At 39.8% G+C, this 24,779-nt stretch overlaps 1 protein-coding gene and 1 long non-coding RNA gene across 3 annotated transcripts; both read right to left on the bottom strand.

The window, feature by feature from the left end:
* Window positions 1-1,084: 1,084 nt before the first annotated feature.
* On the bottom strand, window positions 1,085-13,266 carry LOC130910170 (uncharacterized). The gene is made up of 6 exons (XM_057827184.1): window positions 13,098-13,266; window positions 8,246-8,391; window positions 8,078-8,142; window positions 7,831-7,998; window positions 1,340-1,447; window positions 1,085-1,271 (listed from the first exon to the last, which is right to left on the bottom strand). The coding sequence occupies exons 1-6, from the start codon at window positions 13,215-13,217 to the stop codon at window positions 1,234-1,236; spliced, it is 645 nt and encodes a 214-aa protein (XP_057683167.1). The 5' UTR covers window positions 13,218-13,266; the 3' UTR covers window positions 1,085-1,233.
* A 7,825-nt stretch (window positions 13,267-21,091) lies between these two features.
* LOC130910811 (uncharacterized) lies at window positions 21,092-23,902 on the bottom strand. 2 transcript variants are annotated; one of them, XR_009061909.1, is made up of 4 exons: window positions 23,584-23,902; window positions 23,340-23,423; window positions 22,697-22,833; window positions 21,092-22,245 (listed from the first exon to the last, which is right to left on the bottom strand). It is a non-coding gene; the product is annotated as an uncharacterized LOC130910811 (long non-coding RNA). The 2 variants fall into 2 exon arrangements; XR_009061908.1 differs by having other exon boundaries at window positions 23,340-23,902.
* Window positions 23,903-24,779: the final 877 nt, after the last annotated feature.

The raw sequence follows: 24,779 nt of genomic DNA, 5'->3' as shown, positions 1-24,779 counted from the left end.
TTAAACAGAGCTTTCCGTTGAAAATTCTTGTGAATAAATGCTTAAATCCCCGAATTCTTTATAGATATGGACGTAAAACAGTCTCGATTTTTAGTTAAAGGCAAAAAAAAAAAAAAAACGTGCAGTTCGCATTTCTTTTACATAAATATGTCGAAGTACAGTGCTAGTCTTTTAGTGAATGTAACTAGCAGCCGCCTGACGTAAACAGAGCTTTTCCAGTGAAAATTCTTGTGAACAAATGCTTAAATCTCCGAATTCTTTATAGATATGGATGTAAAACTGTTTCGAATCTTGGTTAAAAGCAAAAAAAAAAAAAAAAAAAACTGGCAGTTAGCGTTTATTTTACGTAAATATTGCGAACTATGATGCCAATGCAGTAACGGCTAATTTTTCTCATTAATTTTTTTCAGAACGTTTCAAAATGCATGCATGCACGGTACGAAAAATATATTTGTGTATGTGTTCAATAATTGTGCCAATTGTTTTTAAATTATACTTAAACACAGAATTTTTTTTGGGGGGGGGGTGGAGCGCTACTTATCAGTTTTTCACTTATCACGGCAGGTTCTGGTCCCTATCAACCATGAAAAATGAGGGATCACTGTAATCCGGATAAGTGTAGCAAACATGCCACATAGTCCAACTGATTACACGTTCAAGGCCATTACCGTCCTAGTGTAGATGTAGCCTCAGTTAAGTTGCTAAGCGGTCATGACGATTCGTTCGGCAACGTCACTTCCCGTTCACTAACCAAAGGATTCATTTGGGGGGTGGGGGGTGATTTGTTGAACGATTCGTTTGAACGAATCTTTTTTATTGAACGAACCGGAATGGATTCGTTTACTCAAGCGGACTGTTCATCCCGTCACTTCTGCAGAACACCGAAATTGATCAAAACCGCTGCCCCCACTTTCTGGAAATGCATTCTTTTATTAAGGGTTCTATTATCTCATTGGGTGAAATTGAGGACGTTAGACATCCAATCCATTTGGACTGGGGGGGTGGACTGGCAGCGATCGCTGATAGATTTTAATGTCCGTAGCTGTCAATGGAAGTGAATGAGTTAAATATCAGAAAAATGAACTTGTTTTTTTAATTTTTTTTTTATTTTTTATTTAAAGAGGATTTTTGGCAGGATTGGCATGTTGATGCTGTTGTCCGTCCCTTTAAGATGCTTTTGGGAAAAAGCACAGGAGGCCACGTTTTCACTCTTAGCTTTCTTTATTCAAGGCTTCAGTTGAGCATGACTACTTTGTGGCCGTCACAGGATTCTAAAGAGGGAAAGAAAGGACAAATGCGTGAGTGAGGGGACGAGCGAATGAGCAAGCTTGCTATCGACCTTTCTTGGGGTCGAATTTGAAGACGGGTTCTCCGGAAAGGTGCAAGCACGCGGCCTGCTTCTTGAAGTGTTCCAGTTCGGCGTCCTTCACCGTGTTCTCGTCGGCCGCTGAGAGGGCAAAGACAAACAACAAGGCAACTTTATTTCCATTCATTCCTACTCGATCCCTTTGCTGAAGCAATCCCACACAATACTTTGGCTCAAATGGCACAAGCTGATGATGATAGACGTCCAATCCGTTTGAAGAGAGAGGCTCGGTAGCGAACGAGTGAACATTCAGTTCCCAGCAAAAAAAAAAAAACCATGAAAAGAGCTAAATCCGCCAAGAATTAAGCGAATATTTTAGCAGAGTCAAACATCTGCTCTTGAAGAGCCTGCCAGGGAAAGCCTCTGTCGCATGATGGCCGCCAGTGACTTACGCCATTGACCCCAGAGGAAAAGAAGTTGGCCCCCCATCAGATTGAGGTTGCTAGGTTTGTGCTTGTTGGTGCTCTAAAAAGTTTCATTTGTGCTGCTGTCGTTTTAAGATATTTACAATTCTTTTATAGGTCAATCTGAGGTCAACCAGCCCCCCATTTTGACTAAATATGGCTAGAAATGGTGTCAATCGTTTATGCTTTGTTTGTGCTGTAAAAAAAAAAAATTCATTTGCTATCATTTTTGAGATATTAATTAGGAGTGATGATGACCCACAGCCCTCCATTCATTGCAAAATGGACCCGAAATGGTGCCATCCGTTTATGCTACGTTCGTGCTTGTTAGTGCTGTAAACAAAATCCGTTTTTGCTGGTTCGTTTTAGAGATATTGAGATATTAATTTCAATAGCGTACTGCACAAATGCTATTTTTAGACCATGACGTCGCTATGCATACGCGGAAGTGGGTCATCATACACACACCCTCACATACAATCCATGTTATTTCTGCTTGTTTTCTCCGGGAATCTTTCAAAAAAGAACAGGCCGATCAAACACTGTTGCAATGGAACTTGTAGAAACGACTCTAGACATTACAACATGTGAAGGATGTTTTCTTTATACGTTTCCCGAAACAAAAAACTCCCAACAACCCAAAAACGGTCAGAGACGTAAGACAACTAGAGGATATAATATATAAGAAAGACAGCATATGGTGGTAAAGGATAGATTGTTGAAACAGGAGAATGTCATTGTCAGTGGCGTAAGGCATTACACACATGAAAAAGGTGTCGATAAAAAAGCTAACCCTGGATCAGGTCGGCTTTTTTTCACGTCTTTCTCAGCCCTCGACACTCAAGCCATCTCTTTAACTGAACATTTGTATGTTCTTTCACATCTTTACCGGTGAATTTGTCACCAGGGACATCAATTTCGGACAGAATTGGTAATTTTAGCTCAGTAAACATCCCGTTCGTACACTATTTCCATGCGTTTACTATTAGGGACAAACAGGTTGACCAGCCTAGCAACCGCCAGCTGACGGAGCGTACCAACTCTCTGAACAACAAAGGGGTATCCCAACAACTAGCCCAAACGTAGCATATACGATGGCACCCCTTCGGGTCTATTTTGCAGTAAATGGGGGCTGCGTGACGTCATCTCGAAATTAATATCTCAATATCTCAAAAACAAAAGCAGCACAAAATAAACATTTTACTACCTGACGAGCTGTTTAAACATTTTTTTCCATATCCCCGTTAAGCTCCCACACATACTAGCACACCAGAAATGGCACTAGTACTTGGGTCTGAAATGATGTGACGGAGAAACATAAATTTTGGAGAAAAATGTACGCCATGGTTTTTAATTTAGAAGATTGGTGAAGAAACACTACTCTTATTCTACTACTACCACAACGGCTACTTTGAGCCAGACATTTTTCCTCTTTATTCTATATAATAGATTTGACTTTCTTTTTGCCAGCACGGTGGCTCTACCAGTTTCACCGATGAGATGGCGCAACAATAATCACATGACTCCATGACACCAATCAGACGTTACAGTAGGCCTGTCGCGTTAACAAATTTTAGTAGGCGATATTTGAATTGTATTCTTAAAACACAAACTATACAAGAAAATAATAAATATTAATAACAACAATGCGTAATGAGTCATTTGACAGCTAGCTAAGTGATGAATATGAAATAGGAAAGAAACTGAACGCCGTTTTTCTCTCTGCCAATTAGAGCCCATCAAAAGTGTAGATTTGATTCAAAATGACTGTCATCTTGTCCTGCACAATGCGCATGTTAATATTCATTGCCAATCAGATTTTTCATAATCGGTGTCACTTTAAAGCTATTCTTAGTCTGAAATCTCAAGTATGTGAGATTAACTCCAGAAATCTTTAGTTAAATGTTGAACACAATGTGCTTTTATTTTGAAATGGTCACCGGAAGTACATTCACTAAGCTGCTAACTGTAAGCTACAGTGGTATTAAAAAGTATCTGAACCTTTTGGAATTTCTCACATTTCTGCATAAAATCACCATCAAATGTGATCTGATCTTTGTCCAAATCACACAAATGAAAAAACAGTGTCTGCTTTAACTAAAACCACCCAAACGTTTATAGGTTCATATTTTAATGAAGATGGCATCCAAACAATGACAGAAGGGGAAAAATAAGTAAGTTAACCCTCTGCCTAAGGAGACTTAAAGAACAACTGAAACCAATTTTTACCAAACAATTTAAGTCAGGTGTGTGCCCAATCACTAATGAGTGGTTTAAGGCTGCCCTGCCCACTATAAAACATACACCTGGTAAGAATTGTCTTGATAAGAAGCATTGTGTGATGTGCATCATGGCTCGGCCAAAAGAACTGTCTGAATACCTGCGATCAAGAATTGCTGATTTGTATAAAGCTGGGCAAGGATACAAAACCATCTCTAAAAGTCTGGATGTTCGTTATTCGACAGTCAGAGAATTTGTCTAGAAATGGAGAAAGTTTGGCACTGTTGATTCTCTCCAAAGGAGAGGCCGTCCATGAAAGATGACGCCAAGAGTTCAGCGCAGAATACTCAGAGAGGTTAAAAAGAACCCTAGAGTGTCTGCTAAAGACTTACAGAAATCACCGGCACGGTCCAATATCTCTGTGCACACATCAATTATATGTAAAACTATGGCCAAGAATGGTGCTCATGGGAGGACTCCACAGAGGAAGCCACTGCTGTCTTAAAAAAAAAAAAAAAAACAAAAAAAAAAAACATTGTTGCTCGTTTGATGATCGCAAATAGGCACTTAGACACTCCACAGAAGTTTTGGCAAAGTATTGCCAAAACTGATGAAACCGAAGTTGAATTGTTTGGGAGTAAGACACAACTGCATGTGTGGAGGAAAAATGGAACAGCTCACCAACATCAACACCTCATCCCCCACTGTGAAGCATGGTGGAGGGAGCATCATGATTTGGGGCTGTTTTGCTGCCTTAGGGCCTGGACAACTTGCTATCATTAATGGAAGAATTAATTCAAAAGTCTATCAGCTGCCAAGGGGGGGGGCACAAAATATTAAAGATGATGGTTTACTTACTTATTTTTCTCCCTTCTGTAATTGGTTGTATACTATCCTCATTCAAATATGAAAATCTATAAATGTTTGGGTGGTTTTAGTTAAAGCAGACCCTGTTTTCTCATCTGCGTGATTTTGACAATGATCAGATCACATTTGACGGTGACTTTATGCAGAAATGTGAGAAATTCCACAAAAGGTTCGGATACTTTTTCATACCACTGTAGACACTCAGTATGAAAAAAAGTTCTATTTTCGTCATGCATTTGGTGTTAGTAATTGATCAAAAAAAATGTCTTCACATCATTTGCAAAAAAGAGTTTTCATGTTTGAAGTGTCACCTTTTAACTGGAAGTTTGCGTTTTGGAGAAAACTGCCAATGTTTTATAGCAGGCAAAAGTGGTTCGTACATTGTCTTTTTCCATTAGCCTCAATGTTGCCTGCATTTTACAATGTTCAGCAGCCCCGGACCTATGTTTACCCACCAGAGTGGGCACTAAGAAATCTTGAGGGGGCACCCCCAATGCAGGCTTTTTTTTACCCTCTGCATTTCTCCGGGCTTGGGACCGGTGCAAGTAGGACACTGGCTTGTGTCCCGCTGAGGCTACATTAATTTTTGGAGGGGGTTTGTTTTTTTTTTTGTTTTTTTTTTAATGCATCCATCTACTTATTCTCACTGTTGGCGTGATGTCACGATGATGTCATTCTCGCATAGCAACGTGTCGCCATTTTGAGATGGGGGCACAGGTAAACATCCGTAGACAAACTCGCATATTTCAGCAGTGTTTTGTGTTTTTTCATAAAAACGTCTTAAACATTACTTATTATTATCACGAGTCACTGCCGACAGACGCGAGGAGGCGATACAACTTAAAATTTGCGTGTATTGGCTTACAAATACAGTCAAAGACAAAAGTTTAACGCGCTTGTACTAAATGCACAACAGAGCAACTGCTTGTGACTCGTGTTTTGCCCCCATTTCCTTATTTTGTACGTCTGAGCTTTAATTCTACGGTGTGTTGATAACCAATAAACATATGTAAAAGGAAACGGAGTCTCATATGCACGTGTGTCGAGTGCACACAGCATACGCAAACACACGCACGTACTCACGCGATTACCAATCGCAGTCGGGAAAATAACCCCCCTTATTTTTTTCATTACCATGAATTGACTTATTGCATATCGCGAAAGACTTAGTCACATGACCACACACAAACTTGCAGTCGGAAGTCCTACTATTAAGCCGGGCCGTTCATACGCATGGCGCCTTGAAAGCGCCATTACAATTTGACTATTTGACATTTCTACCAGTCATCACCACAGAAAACCCGAGATAAGGTTGTTTTCATTCTGTGGTAAGAAATATTTTCTCCACTAGCGGGCAGTCATGCTCTCTGGACGGGTTTTGGTTCATATCTAAATTTTTCTGGTCTGAATTCAAAGATATTTGTGTATTTATTGGGCCCAATAGGGTCATGCAATATGTTCTAGTACAATATAATAATAACCGTTCATATAGATGATGTTGTGCTGAGAAACAAAAGATAGCATTGCTTCAAGAAATTTCTGAAATCTTAAGCAGTTACTCACAATGACTTGAGTATTCTTTTCACCGAGTACTTTTATACTTGGGTCATTTTTTGGGATGACTACTTTTACTTGATCATTATTTTGAAGTAACACCACTCTTACTAGAGTAAAGGTTTTAGCTACTCTACCCACCTCTGGTCATAACGACAACCCCTAACAAAAAGTATGGAATCACCAGGGTTGGACGAGCACTCACTCAGACATTTTATCATCTAGAACAAACTCAGGTAAAAAGCTTGAAAAAAAAAAATGAATTAGTTCAAAAGTGCAACTCTTTCGCGTTCAGAAACACGAAAAGAAATGGATAAAAAAAAAAAAAAACATTGTGGTAGTCAGTAAATGTTACTTTTATGGAGCAAGTACAGGGAAATATATATGGAATCACTCCATTCTAAAGAAAAAATGTGGAATCATGATAAGCAAACAAAGAAATAACAATCAAAACACATCTCTAGTATTTAGTAGCACCACCTCTGGCTTTTATTACAGCTTGCAGTCTCTGAGGCATCGACTTGATGAGTATTCTTCATCAATTTGGTGCCAACTCTCTTTGATTGCAGTTGGCAGATAGTCCTTGTAGGTCGGAGCTTTGCTGTGGACCATTTGTTTCAATTTCCACCACAGGTTTTCAATAGGGTTGAGATCTGGGCTATTTGCAGGCCATGACATTGACTGGATGAGTCTTTCTCCAAGGAATGCTTTAACAGTTTTAGCTCTGTGGCATGATGCATTGTCATCTTGGAAAATGACAAACATTTTCCATTGAAGGGATAAGCAAGGTGTCTAAAATTTCATGTTATTGCATTTATTGAAGATTTAACCACAGCCATATCCCCAGTGCCTTTGCCTGACATGCAGCCCCATATCATCAAGGACTGAGGGATTTTTGTGTTTTTCAGGCAATCGTCTTAGTAAATCTCACTGGAACAGCACCAAACAAAAGTTTCAGCATCATCACCCTGTCCGATGCAGATTCTTGACTCTTGACACCTTGTCCAATGCAGATTCTCGACTCTTTCTCATGATTCCAGATTTTTCCCTCAGAATGGAATATTTCCATATATATTTCCCTGCATTTGCTCTATAGTAACATTTACTGACCACCACAATGTTTTTTATTCATTTCTTTTAATGTTTCTGAATGCTAAAGAGTTGCACTTTTGAACTATTTTATTATTTTTTTCGAGCTTTTGATCTGAGTTTGTTCTACATGATAGAATGTCTGAGTGAGTGCTCATCCAAAACTGGTGATTCCATACTTTTTGCTAGGGTTTGTAGCTCCTGTTTCAAATGGATTGGATCTCTACTAGTGACAAATTCATTTCAAGTCACAGGAGAAGGATGATTGGACGACCATTGTCATTGGCACGCACTTAAAATTTGGCAGTTTTTTTTTATGCGTATTCTCACCAAACAGGTAAAGTGCGTGGACGTGGATTTCGTCGTTGTTAAGGTTGTCCACGTGGAGCCCGTGCTCCTCCATGAAGGTCTTGAGGTCGTGAGCCGAGCTATTGATGTTCATCACTAGGCAGCCGTCGCACGTGGGCAGCATTTCAATGGTCGACGAGAAGTTCAGCACTAAGGACGAACGAAAAGGCAAACGCTTACTGTCAATTGTCCCTCACAAAGATGGCGTTCGACTACAAAGACAACTGACTTTTGGCATGTATTACGTGGTCGCCAATGGACATGTTGATCCTGGTGCCGTAGCAGGTGCCATTCCTAGAATACAGATCATCACGATGAACTAACACGTTTGAAAGGTTGGAAAATTAACCTGAAAGCATACTAGGTTAGGAAATGGCTGGCTTTCGCGCCCACTTACAATAGCATCTCCTCGTAGAAGCCCAGATTTTTGTCGTGATGCTCGTCGTCGCTGATGGTGATGCGTGTGCTGTCGGTGATTTTCAGGATGGCATTGAAGGCGGGGTGGTCGGTGAAGCCGGAGATAAACTTCTTTGTGCCGATCAGCTGCGCGCGACGCAGGACAATCAAAAGTCAGTCACGATTGCAAAAAAAAGCCCCGTCAACCAACACTTTGGCTTTTATAGGGCGCTCCGGTCATACAATACCATACCATCATCTTCCACATGCTCGGGTAGCGGGGGCAGCAGTTTTAGCAGGGAAGCCCAGACTTCCCCTCTCCCGAGCCACTTCAACCAGCTCCTCCGGCGGGATCCCAAGGCGTTCCCAGGCCAGCCGAGAGACATAGTCTCTCCACCGTGTCCTGGGTCTTCCCTGGGGCCTCCCGCCGGTGGGACATGCCCGGAATACATCTCCAGGGAGGCGTCCAGAAGGCATCCTAACCAGATGCCCGAGCCACCTCAGCTGGCTCCAACACGGAGGAGTAGCGGCTCGACGCCGAGTCCCTCCGGGATGACCAAGCTATCTCAAAGGGAGAGCCCGGACACCCTGCGGAGAAAACTCATTTCGGCCGCTTGTGCCCGGGATCTTGTTCTTTCGGTCACGAGCTTTGGGTCGTGACCATAGGTGAGTGTAGGAACGTAGATCGACTGGTAAATCGAGAGCTTTGCCTTTCGGCTCAGCTCCTACTTCACCACTGCAGTCATACGGACTCTGCACCGATCCGCCTGTCGATCTCCCGCTCCCTCCTACGCTCACTCGTGAGCAAGACCCCAAGCTACTTGAACTTCTCCACTTGGGGCAGGATGTCATCCCCGACCCGGAGAGGGCAATCCACCCTTTTCCGACTGAGGACCATGGTCTCGGATTTGGAGGTGCTGATTTTCATCCTGACCACTTCACACTCAGCTGCGAACCGCTCCATTGAGAGTTGGAGGTCATGGCCTGATGAAGCCAAAAGCATCACATCCTCTGCAAAAAGCAGTGATGCAATGCTGAGGCCACCAAACCGGACACCCTCAACGCTTCGGCTGCGACTAGAAATTCTGTCCATAAAAATTATGAACAGAATCGGTAACAAAGGGCAGCCTTGGCGGAGTCCAACCCTCACTGGGAACGAATTCGACTTACTGCCGGCAAAGCAGACCAAACTCTGACACCGGTCGTACAGGGACCGAACAGCCCTTACTAAGGGCCTGGGTACCCCGTACTCCTGGAGCACCCCCCCAATGGACTCCCCGAGGCAGACGGCTGAACGCCTTCTCCAGATCCACAAAACACATGTAGACCGAGTTTTTGCCTCAGTGACCGCCGAAGCCGCAGTTCGCTTGGCCAGCCGGTACCTGTCAGCTGCCTCCGGAGTGCCACAGGGCAAAAAGGCCCGGTAGGCCTCCTTCTTCAGCTTGAAGGCATCCCTTACCGCGAATGTCCACCATCCGTGTTGTCTGTAACGTGTTACTAAGTAACGCGTTCCTTTAATCTGATTACTTCCTTTCAGTAACGAGCAATCTAACGCCTTCATTTTTCCAAGCCAGTAATCTGATTAAAACTGCCTGTGTGCAGTGGCGGACTTGGCAATTTTGGGGCCTAAGGCGAACATATCCAGGGGGCCCTCTTCATGGGTCAGGGGTTAAAAAAGTGAGAAGGGTGTGGAGGAAATATGTTCCTGCACACTAGGGCTGTCCTAAACGACAGATTTTCTCCTGATTACTCAGCCGACTAGTTTTACGATTAGTCAACTAATCTAATAATTTTCTGTTTTTTTTTTTTTTTTTTACTAATTGAGCAATGAAATTTTTGTTGACACTTATTAATTCACAAAACCATTTTGGAACACTTACATTTTTTATTAAAGTACAAATAATCATGTAAATAACAATAATTAATCACAAATAAACAATGAGGTTAAATGCTGATAGCATTTACTAGAGCAAAAGAATGGAAAGTAAACAGATTCAGAACATTGACTTTGCCTTTCCAACATTATTCAAAACAATTCTTATTCTAGCATCATAATTATTGTAGGCCTATACTACTATATATAATAGTAGTATAATAATTATAATAATTATTCATTGCCAATCATATTTGTCATAAAGAGTGTCGTTTGAAAGCTATTCTTAGTGTAGAATCTGTATTCTGTAGTATTTACTCAACATATTATAATATTAATTCTGAAGTATGTGGGATTAACTCCAGAAATCGTTATTTATTTGACGAACATGACGTGCTTTTATTTTGAAATGTTCACCGGAGGTACATTAACTAAACCGCTAACTGAAAGCTTTACACACCGTAAATAAACATTCTTCATCATTGCTTGTGGTGTCACTGATATATTTAATTTTTAGCAAAATCTGTTAACCAGCTGTTGAGTGTTATTGAATGACTGATTGGAACTGTACTGCATTCTTTCGCCACAGGGTGTGCTGTCGTGTATTTTATGTTCGGGGTGAAAAAGAAGAAGAAAGTTAAAAGAGGCATTAGCGGCCTGTTCTCAACTTCTCCCTCACTGCACTTTGGCTCTCATGGAGAGCACGTTCGGTCATGTGTTCGAAATAAACGATAGCCGACGTGCAAAGTAGCAAGTGAGCGGGAGAGCTAAGTGAAGCTAACAAACAGCTAAGCGGAGCTAAGCGATGCTAAACTGAGCTAAGCGAAGCTAAACGGTGCCAAATGAAGCTAAGCGACTGATACTCAGTCCGTCGTCGTGGAACAGTCCATTGTAGTGCGTGTGTGTGGGAGAGATAATATAAATGCAGCATTCAAATGGCTTTCTTTTTTGTTTTGTTATTTGTTTGTTTGGTATGCTGACATAATTATACATGACGAATAGTTGGGGGTGCTGCTGGCTCCGGTGGCCCAAGCCCTTGCTCGTTGGGGCAAGGTCAGCTGGTTGGGGATCCCTACTGGTTGGGGGCCTAGGGCAATCGCCTACTTCGCCTGAATAGAAGATCCGCCTATGCCTGTGCGTTACTATTTTGTTGTTGCCTCATACTGTATGTAGAATGAAGAATACTGTAGTCATGTACGAAGAGCATTTGAATAGAAAATACTGCTTTTGAGTTTCGGAGTGACATCACATCTCACGTTTTCTAATCGAAAAAAAAACGGGTCACGTGTATTACCATGCTGTGTGCGCGCCGTCTGCCACGGCGGTCAACAACATAGCCTGGCTACGTTGTCAGAATATACCACAAACGGCTGCATTTGCTCAATGGAAATACAGCCATTACTTCACATTTCTGTCCAGTAAAGATGACAAGAATATCTCCGTGCGTTGCAAACTCTGCGCCGGCTCAGAAAAACTGTCGACTGCTAAAAACTCGACATCCAATTCAACAAGGAAGCACTTGGAATTACAGCACAACGCAAACAAAACTCGAAACAAAGCTGACAGGTAACGAGACAGCCAGCACTTCTACAGTTTGTAACCAGCCTTTAAAATATGTGTAATTACGTACATTTTAGAGTTTGTAATCATAGAGTTTTACATTTATGGGACGGGGGGGGCATGTTGAAGACTCTGAAACGAAAGTCAAAACTTTGGACACGCTTCATCATTTTTGCGTTTTATATATTTTCACTACCATTGTAAATTCTGAAGACATCACAACTATGAAGGAACGGAATGAAGGAATGGCAAAAAAAGTGAAATAACTGAAAACAAGTTTTGTATTCTACATTCTTCAAAGTATCCACCTTTGAGGTGTCTCCAAACTTTTGGCCAATAATGTATATTTAAACACATCTTGACACTGTTCGAGTTCAATCAACTGTTCAAGTTGTTGTTGGCAGCGCTTGAAAGTTTAGGTTTAAAGAAATTCTAAATATCCATCTTGCCTCCTCTGGTGTAGTATTGGCTAAGCAAAGCAAAGGATAGTCTCCAAGGTGCTAGTCACATGATCTCTTCGAAAAATGATTTTGACCCATTATGAAAACTTTACGTTGTAGGATTTTTGTTCATTTTATTAATTTTTGTTGTTTGTTTTATTGCTTTACAACTTTTAGAGACAACATTTTAACAGCTAGGTCTTTATCTCAAAAGGGGAAGTTCAGAATTTCATACATTAGGATTTATCTTGGAGTCAGCGGGGGTTTAATTACGGTAGTCGTTGGAGTTGATTTAAACAAATTTTGTGCAGTTTGTCAGTTATTTATTAGTTTAAGGGCTCCGGAATGGCTAAGCTAGGGCAACTCAATGGTGGTCGACTAACTATACCCCCGCTAACTCAAAGATTAAGCCTTATGTGAAGAAACTCAGTTACACGTGATGACATTTTTCTGTTATTTTTATGTTGAGGTAGCAAAAGGAGAAAAATTGGTAAAAAGTAACTGATAAGTTACTTTTAAAGTAACTTAGTTACTTTGATAATAAAGTTATCAGTAAAGTAACTAGATTACTTTTTTCTGATTAATCAGTAATCAGTAATTAAATGACATTTTTAAAGAAGCCGTGACAACACTGTCTACCATACATGGGAATTTACCAAGAAATGACGCGAAATAAACAGGAAGTGACCTGGAAATGTCTCAAAATCACTTGGAAATGGTCTGGAATTTAGTTTGTGGAAAAACTAAAATTCATTCTGCCTCGTACGGACAAACGTGTAATATTTAGCGTACGCGGTCTCTGTAACGCTGCTGTTGCCATAGTTGTGCGCTCCCTGTGGGTGTGGTATTACAGTAAAAAGAACCCTCTTTGATGAGTCGTGTGCACATGTGATGATAAGCAAACTGAATAAAGAAGTGTTGTTCCATTCAAGTCTCGGCCTTAAATGTACTTAGATTGAGGAAGTCCACAACAATCTCACCTTCGAGTGGTCATCCAGAGACTGCGGGTGGATCAGAGGGGCGCACTCGTCAGGCGTCGGGACGGCCACGGCGCCCGAGCACGCCAGCGCCAACAGGAAGCAGAAACAAGCGACTTTCATGATGAGCGGAGATGAGAGTGGTCAGGTGGAGAGCGCCGAGCAATGGCCCTTTTATACCTGCCGCTTCCTCACAACGACCTGTGTTATGCTGGCGTCACGTGATGTTAGCTTTGCTCTCCCAGTTAGTCATTCACTCAGGGGCCCACGCGAGTACAAACACTTAATCAAATAGTCGATAATATCATCCCTTTCTTGTACACTGATCAACTGCTGTTGACGCAGTCAAAACGGATTGGATGTCTAGTGCTATCAGTGGCACTAAAAGGTGTGTATTCACAGCCAGTCCGCCCAGTTTCAATGAACTGGACATTTATTGTCATCAATGGCAGGCAATAAATTACTTCTCTGTCACTTCCTTGTTAGATGGGATTTTTTTTAAAGGAAAAGGCCCATATAGTGAAATTCCTATTTTTTTTTTTTTTTTGATAGCATTTCTTTGGCGCACCGCACAGCCCAAACTGTTTTACCGACCGTCACCCATAGACTTCATAATGTATTGATGGGATGCGGGGCCGATCAATAGGCGGCCGGCATTGTTGGCAAGGCCGTCAAAGCTGACCAAGTGGTATCACGGACAAAGAGCTTTTTTGTTGAAAATTGTTGCGAGTAAATGCTTAAATCCCCGAATTCTTTAAAGATATGGACGTAAAACAGTCTCTATTCTTGATTAAAAGCCAAAAAAAAAAGTGCGGTTAGCATTTCTTTTACGTAAATACCTGTATGTCGAAATACAATGCTCGTCTGTTAGTGAATGTAGCTACCGGCCGCCTGATGTAAACAGAGCTTTTCCGGTGAAAATTCTTTATAGATATGGACGTAAAACACTCTCGATTCTTGGTGAAAAGCAAAAAGAAAAACATGCAGTTAGCATTTATTTTACGTAAATATGTCTAAGTACAATGCTAGTCTGTTAGTGAATGTAGCTAGTGGCCGCCCGATGTAAACAGAGCTTTCCGATGAAAATTCTTGTGAATAAATGCTTAAATCCCCGAATTCTTTATAGATATGGACGTAAAGCAGTCTCGATTCTTGGTTAAAAAAAAAACAAAACAAAAAAAAAAACATGCAATTAGTGGTTATTTTACGTAAATACGTCTAAGTAAAATGCTGGTCTGTTAGTGAACGTAGCTAGCGGCCGCCTGATGTAAACAGAGCTTTTCCGGTTAAAATTATTGCAAATAAATGCTTTATATCTCCGAATTTTTCATAGATATGGATGTAAAACTGTTGTAAAAATGTTTCGCTTCTTGGTTAAAAGCAAAGAAAACGTGCAGTTAGCATTTCTTTTACGTAAATATTGCGAACTATTATGCCAATGCAGTAGCGGCTAATTTCTCCCATCAATTTTTTTAACGTTTCAAAATGCATGCATGGTACGAAAAATATAATAATGACCTTTAATCCTCGAACAAATCACTCCTGAGACAATCATTCCTGTTTGTATGCGGTACAGCTTTTGTACTTTTTCAATAGAAATCCGACATTAGATCGCTGCGTGCGTGTGAATAGCTCTTCTTGATGTGGGCGGCCCCTTACTTGAATGTGAGGCGCAGTACATGACCGATCTGAGCCGTCAATACATTATGAAGTCTATGCGTCGCCGTTTGAATGTCAAAATGAACGGAATTTTGGCGTGATGCAGTGAATTTTTCGAACAACCCCCCAAAAATTTCCGCTCGCCCATAAATGTGAATTATTTTTTTGGGGATGCAACAAAAAATTTTCAAAATGCGACTTGTCCTACAGTTTTTGATGAAATCGCATAATTCATTCATGAAAATTCTGCAACGCATTAAATGTTCGTAATCCGATAACTTGATTAGTTAGATATTCGATAGCTGCAGCCCTTGTCAATTTCACTTCTATACTCACTTCCTGTTGATTTTTAGGCTTTTTCGAGTCACTTCCTGTATATTTTTGCTCACTTATTGACAGCACTTGACGTCCAATCCATTTAGAGCATTAGGGGCGAATGAACATTGGACCCACAGCCACTGGTGCCTTTGAGGACACGTGTACCTCATTTAGTTTTCATCCCACTGATTGAACTTTATCTTCAATTTTATTTGCTTAATCAATGCATCCATCTGATTGGTGGACGAGACTTCGCCTCCACATTTGACCTTCGTGAGATAAAGATATTTAGATATTTCTAAAAGGTAATGTTAGGACTTTGCAATTCTTAAAGAATGACAATATCTTTAACCCGTTTTTCAGTGCGGAAACCAAAATTCATCTTGGTTTTTCTCAACCATATCAAGTAGATCAAGTAGAAGAGACTGGGGCAATGTGCGACATTTTTCCACATTTGCTCTCCTCCAAGCAAGCTAAAACAACAAACCAGTAAAGTTTGCTTATTTCCCATTAATTTAGGACGTTTCCTAGCAAGGGAAATTTTCAGAATGAACAGATGAATAATATTGAAAAAATATAACTAGTTTTAAAAAACACTATTATGTCTTACTTTACCCCATCTAAAGTGCAAACTGAGATGGACTAGGAAAATAAAATGGGTCATGTGAACCAATGAAGGGTAAACTGATTCACAGGGGCGTCACTAGGTTTTAAAGCAGGGGTGGGCAAACTATTCCACAAAGGGCTGCAGTGGGTGAAGGTTTTTGTTGCAACCCATTAAGAGGACATTTTTTCTTTCACCAATCTGCTGTTTTACAAGTGCAATCAGGCGATTACAGTCAGGTGCTTCTCATTTCTGCTGAAACCTCATTGGTTAAACTATCTGTGCTGGATCTAGTGGAACAAAGACCAGGACCCACTGCAGCCCTCTAGGACAGGTTTACCCACCCCTGTTTTAAAGGGTACCATGGATAGAAAGACATGTACCGTGTCGGCCCGAATGTAAGACAGCCCTGATTATAAGATGACCCCCTCTTTTTCAAGACTCAAGTTTGAAAAAAGACTTTTTGAACACCAAATTAATTTTCATACAGAAAATAATTACAGTACATCCGAAACAAATGAGTATAGGGTTAGTAATAACTGCATTAACCATCAAAGTGAAGTCTAACTGTAACTGTAATCTTGAAACAAATCTGACAGAACATCGCTTCAATGATATCTGGCGCCATCTAGCGTCGTGAATGGGGAGCGGAGCTGAGATCTGTCATGCCAGAACATTGCTTCAATGATATCTGGCGCTATCTAGCGTCGTGAATGGGTATGATGTCTAGACCGCGAATATAAGACGTCCCCCTCTTTTTCATTTTTATTTCAATGGAAAAAAACACCGTCTAATATTAGGGCCAATACGGTATAATATTTAAATATCTAAAGTGCAATCACATTCTTAAATGAATGGCTTATGGTTTTTGAAATGTAAGTAAACCAATCTATTGTGATAAAACAACAAAATTGCAATAACTGCATTAACCATCAAAGTGAGGTCTAACTGTAACTGTAGTTTTGAAACAAATCTGAATAAGGAAAAGCATTGCAGTAAAATAATGCAAACTGGTTAAACTTGAGAGTAGCTGAGATCTACCATGACAGAACATCGTTTCAGTGATATCTGGCGCCATCTAGCGTCATGAATGGGTATAATGTCTAGACCGCGAATATAAGACGACCCCCACTTTTTCAGTCTTATTTCAATGCAAAAAACACTGTCTTATATTCGGGCCAATACGGTAATTCTTAAAAGATAAATGTTAGTACTAATATAATAATTTGATAATAGAGCCCCTCTTAAAAGTTGTAAAATTTTAAACCAAAAAATTAACTAGTAGGTCACCATTGTTGTTGACCTCTTAGGGCGGTGACGTCACATGGACGCGCTACTGGACTTCCACAGTGTCACTCTTTAACTACATGAACAAGTCATCGGTTCTGCCCTTCCAATTTGAACCCAAGCGGAATATTTATGAGAAGGACAGCCCTGTCGATATTTCACAAAACGAGCAGCAAAGGCAAAATGAACACGAAAGACTGGACGAGAGGAGTTGTGTACATGCGTCAATTTCGCTTGTGACAGCTTGCGTTCTCCCATGGTCTAGCAGGAGAGTGATGTCAAAAAATGTTTGCAGATCTTCACGGTAATTTATTGTGTGATTCATCTTATTCCAATAGTATTATGGAGATACAGTGCTGGCCAAAAGTACTGGCACACCTGCAATTCTGTCAGATAATGCTCAATTTCTCCCAGAAAATGATTGCAATTATAAATGCTTTAGTAGTAGTAGTAGTAGTAGTAGTAGTAGTAGTAGTAGTAGGTAGTAACATCTTCATTTATTTTGCTTGCAATGAAAAAACACAAAAGAGAATGATTTATTTTTTAAATCATTATCATTTTACCTCCAAAAATGGGCAGGACAAAGGTATTGGCACCCTTTGAAAAATCATGTGAGTCTTCTCTAATTTGTGTAATTAAAAGCATCTGTTACTCACCTGTGGCACATAACAGGTGGTGGCAATAACTAAATTACACTTGCAGCCAGTTAAAATGGATTAAAGTTGACTCAGCCTCTGTCCTTCTGTGTACCACATTGAGCATGGGGAAAAGAAAGAAGACCAAAGAACTGCCTGAGGGCTTGAGAAGCAAAATTGTGAGGAAACATGGGCAATATCAAGGTTACAAGTCCAAAGACCTAAATGTTCCTGTGTCTACCGTGCGCAGTGTCATCAATAAGTGTAAAGCCAATATCACTGTAGCGAACCTAGATGTGGACGAAAAAGGAAACATTGACGGGAGATTTCAATGATAGATTGTGCGGGGGTGTATAAAAAATCTCGACTAACATCCAAACAAGTTCAAGCTGTCCTGCAGTCCGAGGGACAACAGTGTCAACCCGTACTATCTGTCGACGTCTGAATGAAATGGGACTCTATGGTAGGATACCCAGGAAGACCCCACTTCTGACCCAGAGACATTAAAAAGCCAGGCAAGAGTTTGCCAAAACTTACCCGACAAAGCCAAAAACGTTTTGGAAGAACGTTCTCTGGTCAGATTAGACAAAAGTAGAGCTTTTTGAAAAAGGCATCAACATAGAGTTTACAGAGAAAAATGATGTTGTGGAGTGAAAGTATCATGTTTCTGTTAGCATGGGCACGGGAAATCAACTTTTACATTGAAATGCAAGATGATTTAGGTTTTTCTTTTTCACAACTAGAATACTGTTATTCCAGAGAATATCTAGACTTGCTTGATTCACCTACCTGTGGTAATATTTTAAATATAACGCCATGTATGAAGAGGTGGGGGGTCAGCCTGTTAGTGCTCAGACCATAAGCCGTACTCTACATCAAATTGGTGTGCATGGCTGTCACCCCAAGAGGAAGCCTCTTCTGAAGAGGGTACACAAAAAAGCCCGGGAACAGTTTGCTGAAGACATGTCAACAAAGCACATGGATTACTGGAACCGTGTCATAAAGTCTGATGAGACAAAGATTAATTTGTTTGGTTCCGATTGTCTCAAGCATGTGTGGCGGCGACCAGGTGTGGAGTACAAAAATAAGTGTGTCATGCATACAGTCAAGCATGGTAGTGAGAATGACCTTCCACCTCTTCAATCTCTGCAGCAATGCTGACAGAACTCCTGTAACGAGTCACATGACATTTTGGAGGGAAAATGACAAGCAGTACTCAATTTGAACATTTAGGTATGTACGTAGTTCCCATGCGATGCACTCATTTTTGTTGCCAGGGGTTTAGATATTAATGGGTATATTTTAAGATATTTTGAGGGGAAAAATAAAGGAGCACTATATATATATAAGCTGCACACAGACTACTTTTTTATGGAGGACCAGGAGTGCAAAAATTCAATAAATAAATACACAATTAAATGAATAATTAAAAGTGTCATTAAAATGCTTCTATTTCAATATTTATTTATTTATTTCAATATTTATTTCAATTTATATTTATTTATTTCAATATTTATTTATTTCAATTTTTAGTTATTTCAATTTTTATTTATTTATTTCGATTTATATTTATTTATTTCAATTTATATTTATTTATTTCAATTTATATTTACTTATTTCAAATTTTATTTCGATGTTTATTTATTTCAATTTGTTTTTATTTATTTCAACTTTTATTTATTTATTTCGATTTTTATTTATTTATTTCAATTTTTATTCATTTATTTCATCATTTATTTATTTATTTCAACATTTATTCATTTCACTTTTTATTTATTTCGTTCTTGCACTCTTGTTCCTCCGGGGGTGCAACCATGAAATAATTTTATCTGTCACGTTTGCTCGTCAAAGTTTCTAACATCTGATTGGTTGCTCAGCAAAGCAAGTCTTAACTAGTCGATCTCAGATAATAGATTGACGCCTGAGGCATTGGCTAATTTTTATGTACACCCGATACATAAGGTGGCAGTGTAGATCCGTATAATCTGAAAAATAATTGCTCCCTCAAAATCACAAAAACGACGAAGATTAGTAGTGTGGTCAGTGTAGCGGAAGTAGGCTTTGACGCATTTCACGTGTTGTCCAAGCAAAACATACATATGTCCAAAATGTGCCCAGAGCTGCTCGGAGAAGCAGCAAATTTAATCGAGGACACTCTGAGGAGAACTCCACCAGCAGCCCATGGTGGAGTCCAGTCTGTGGCTTCGACATCGCGCGGGCCAGCGCCTTTAAACGGGCTGATGTCTGCATACGGGAAACTCTTGTATAACTCAGAAGTGGAACGGTCCTTGGATATTTACCAGATTTTTTTTATTTTTTTTTTTATCAAGTTTTGAAATAAGGCTAAATGACAGAAATAACTAGCAGTTTTCTAAGTAGTTTTACTCTGAACTCTGACATCATTTTTACATGATAATGATTTAGTTTGGGTCTAGGGGTGCTCCAGTGTCTCTCTAAAGTGGACCCGTTGTCGAATAGGTCACCGTTTTTTTCCCCATATATTTAATAAAGGGACTTGCGCTCTGAAGCCACCTCATTGCATTCTGAAGCCAGCGCATTGCATTACCGTAATGCACATATTGCAAACAATAATCCAAATAAGGGCGGCTGGTTTGACTTCGTTTTTACGAGTGGAGGCTGGCTTGACCGCAGTTCCAAACTATCAAAAACTCTTCGATCAACATCTTGATCTGACAGAGCTGAGATGATGCCAATAACGTTAATTAATTGCTCTTTTTTGTAGGACACGTACTCAGGGTCCAAATGTCCTGCTTCAATTTGTTCTGAGAAATCTAATATGTCCCAAGAGAGCTCATGCAACATCTCAGATAATGCCGCCATGTTGGGAAGAAATAGGACGAAGCAATCGCTTATTACTCAATCAACTCAAACCCCGCCTAGTTCATGCCCGCCCACCGAGTTTGATGAGCCAATGACAGATAAAATTATTTCATGCGGCCACACGGGGAACAAGAGTGCAAGAATGAAATAAATAAAAAGTGAAATTAATAAATGTTGAAATAATTAAATAAATGATGAAATAAAAAATAAAAAATCGAAATAAAAAAATAAAAATAAAAATAAATAAATAAAAGTTGAAATAAATAAATAAAAATTGAAATAAATAAATAAAGATCGAAATAAATTTTGAAATAAATAAAAATTGAAATAAATAAAAATTGAAATAAATGAATATAAATTGAAATAAATAAATAAAAATCGAAATAAATAAATATAAATTGAAATAAATAAATAAATATTGAAATAAATAAATAAATAATGAAATAAATACATAAAAATTGAAATAAATATTGAAATAAATAAATATTGAAATAGAAGCATTTTAATGACACTTTTAATTATTTATTAAATTGTGTATTTATTTATTGAATTTTTGCACTCCTGGTCCTCCATACTTTTTATTGTGTCAAAAAATATACTTAAATATCTGCAGAAATGTGAGGGGTGTACTCACTTTTGTGATACACTGTATTACCCATTGATAAAGAAAATCATATTTTTTATTGAACAATTAGTGAAATTGGTGTCATGGTTCATTGTTCACGCCTAACAATTTATAGATCAGTGGCCTGTGATGGTTGGTTATGCAGCATGGTTTCCCAAAGGACCAAGAGCAAGAGAAAAAATGGATGGCAATGGTCAGTCGTCCAAACATGAAATCAAAATCAAGCCAATACTGAGTACACCTTCTGAACCTGAATGTACGCATAGGCTACCGGCAAAGAACTGCCCACATGGATGGTTTTAGTTTGGTGATTTATTCCAATCATTCAGCAAACAGTCCACTTTCCAATGCAGCTCATGCTATGGCGTGCTGTGGTAAAAACCGTGTGTCCACCAGGTGCACTAAATAACAGTGGCTCTCTAGGCGCACCTTTATAGTAAAATACCTAATGACATTGGTGGTGCCCCCTGGTGGCAAAAACAATAACACAGTTTCAAAATAAACACATTGATGCACTGAATTGTCACAGTGAATATGGCTTCTACAGGCTTTTTTGTGTGTTTGTTGCCATTTAAAAACGGGCTTAGTGCCCACAGCCAGCAGTCGCCATCAGCAGGCACCAGCAGCAGCATGATGTGGATCATGAAAATGTAACCTAAATAAAATATATATACATTAGTTTTGTATTATAAATCGGGGCCGGATGTATGGGGGGACCGGGGTGGGCACGGCCCACACAGACGTGAGTCGTCCCCAACCAATCCAAATGTCGGGAATATCTATTGTAGCGTCGCACTGGATATAGAGAATGCACGGAGATCTCACCTACTTTTTTTATTACAGGATTAACAGTTACTGTTGGCCGCAACCGCACCGAACAAGCAATCACCAAAACAAGCTGTTTTTCCAACCTTGTTTGTTATCCGCACGCTTCTTCCCTCTCCGCCAGACACATTCTCGCAGTCGGACATCCGGGCATCAATGACGTCACCAGCCACAACAAAGCGTTGCCATATTGAAACACGAGTCGCAAGCAGTTGCTGTCGTGCATTGTAGTGCAAACGCGTTGAATGTTTGTCTTATTTGCGGTCTTTTTTTCCGGCGGAATGACTAAAAGTTGCCGTGTTGCGGGTTGTAACACAAGGAACAGTTCGGAGCCGCATTTGAAGTTCTTCATTCTTCCTGGTGAGAAGAAAAGGACAAGCAAATGGCTGAAAGCAATCAATCGAGGAACAGTAAAAGAAGACGGTTCCGTGGACCATTCTCGCCAGTGGGAACCCAGGCACATTTACGTTTGCAGCTGACATTTTATGACTGGTGAGTAAACTTTAATCGATTTTTTTTTTGTTGCCCCAATTAGCTGCTAGGATTCAATAGACTAGGCAGTGGTTATTATTTCCGTAACCGACAACTCGCAAAGCGTTACTTTTCTTTTGCTGCGAACTGCTCTGATCGGTCAATCGGTATATTTTTGGCCTGCTGGGAATTGGTTATTTTGCTGTGACGTGTTCACGGCTAAATAACGCTTGGAGGCGAATTACCGGTTACGGCAGTAATAATCACTCCGTATATACTACCAGTTTTGTTAGTCCCACACAGTACATATTCCACGTAATTGATAAAGGCAACTTACTGGGTGACTTTATGAGGTAGTTGTAGACTCCACTGCAGGCAATTCCTTTGGATTGTTTATCCAGCTATCAGCTGCGACTTTGTATGGGCAGATTTGAAGGCCAATACATGCTTTTAACTTGTATCGCCTCCTCGCGTCTGTGGGCAGTGACTCGTGATAATAATCAGTCATGTTTAAGACGTTTTTATGAAAAAAAGACACAAAACACAGCTGAAATATATGAATTTCAGACAACGTTTGTCTACGGATGTTTACCCGTGCGTGCCCCCATCTCAAAATGGCGACACGCTGCTATGTGAGATGACGTAATCGTGACATCATGTCGACTGCGAGAATAAATAGATAGATGAAATAAATACATAAATAAATAAATAAACCCCCCAAAAATGTCCCCTTAAGATTTCTGAGTGGCCGCTCTGGCGGGTAAACTTTGATCCGGGCCTGTTTTAAATTTGTGTCTATTATTTGTTGACATCACTTTTCAATCTATACACATCTCTAAAATATAATAATGTCAAACATTTTGGTGTAAAGAATACAGGTGGTCATACTTGGTACTCTTTCATGAGGAGGATACCTTAGTTCAAAGCTTAAAAAATTGAGCTAATAAGCGCGTGAAAGCCGGTCGTCTACCAATACTCACAAATACAGATGAGTGTGTATGTCACAAAGGGCCTCTGAAAGAGTTGACAATCCCTGGCGATACATTCCTAGTTAGCAGACTCAGCTTAAAAAGTAGGAGAAAATCACTCGTCAACCAAGATCAAATATACCTATGATTACACCATGCACATACAAATAAAGCTCAACATATACATCATAAAGCTCCTCTGATAGAATACAGACGGTTGAAAATTCAAAAGGGATCGTTTTTTTCATCAACTTACCTCCGAATATACTTTACAGCCAGCCATTCGTATGAATGGGGTCCGCCCTCGTCCCATGTTTGGAACTACTCGAGGCTCCATAACCCAGAATTACCCCGAAGTAAAAACGTATAATGGATCCCTATGGGAGTGTCGTAACCCTCTTAACATATGGCCCTGCTTAGGGCAAGTGAGGGAGGGGAACTCAAACCTTGATTGGAATGCCGCCTCAGTGACACTCACTTCTGATTCTATGACAAGCGGCCAATGAAAAGCCTGTGTGCAAGAGGGGGAGGGACCAAGCAATGTCACTTCCCGTTCAGTTAAGTTGTCCAGCAGTCTTTGGTGATTCGTTGAGCGACGTCACTAACCAAATGAGTCATTTGGTGGGTTGGGGGTGTCGATCGATTCGTTAGAACGAGTCTTTTTATTGAACAAACCGGAATGGATTCATTTCCTTAACCCCTTAATGCCTAAATTTATTTTCAATAATAAAAAAAAATGTTTGGGTGTGTTTTTACCTTCAAATAGATGCTAAATTAAATTGAAAGTGATCAATTGAATATAGCCCATAAAATAGGCATACATTTAGGTATGATGCCGATTAGCGACAACAGGCAATTAAGTAAAACAAATGGCAAAAAAGGCACATGTTCCCATCTCAGGTCTGAACACACTTTTATTGATACATCTTTTTTTACTGCTTGTGAAATTCAGAAAAGCAATTATTCTTTCTGTTTAAGCACGGATGTACATTGCACTTTTCACATTTGAAAACGCCCTGCCTCTTACAGTTTGGGAGTTTGCAATGTTGCTTTGCATTCGAGCATGTCTGGTTGGCTTGGTACCGGATCTATTTTCCCTGTCAATACATCAAATGAGTGCACCAGACCTCTTGTTATAGAGTCACAGGAATGCCAAAATTAAAAATAAATAAATCAATCAATCAATAAATAAATGAATGAATAGATAAATAAATATAGAGAGAAATAAATATATAAATATATAAATAAATAAATATGTAAATAAATGAACGAATAAGTAAGTATAAAGAGAAATAAATATATAAATAAATAAAAATATAACGGTATACTTTGTCATTGAAATTTACTTTTGGTCATTAACAACCACAAACGGAAAAAACAATGACAATTGTATTTTTTGCCTTTGCCTTTTCTGTTTGGCTTTTACATTGTCATTGTCATTTGTCGATCGCC

Source organism: Corythoichthys intestinalis, chromosome 22 (genome assembly GCF_030265065.1).
Source record: "Corythoichthys intestinalis isolate RoL2023-P3 chromosome 22, ASM3026506v1, whole genome shotgun sequence".
Classification (NCBI taxonomy): domain Eukaryota; kingdom Metazoa; phylum Chordata; class Actinopteri; order Syngnathiformes; family Syngnathidae; genus Corythoichthys; species Corythoichthys intestinalis.
Note: the sequence above shows the minus strand (reverse complement) of the source record. Positions and strands in the feature narration are given on the sequence as shown.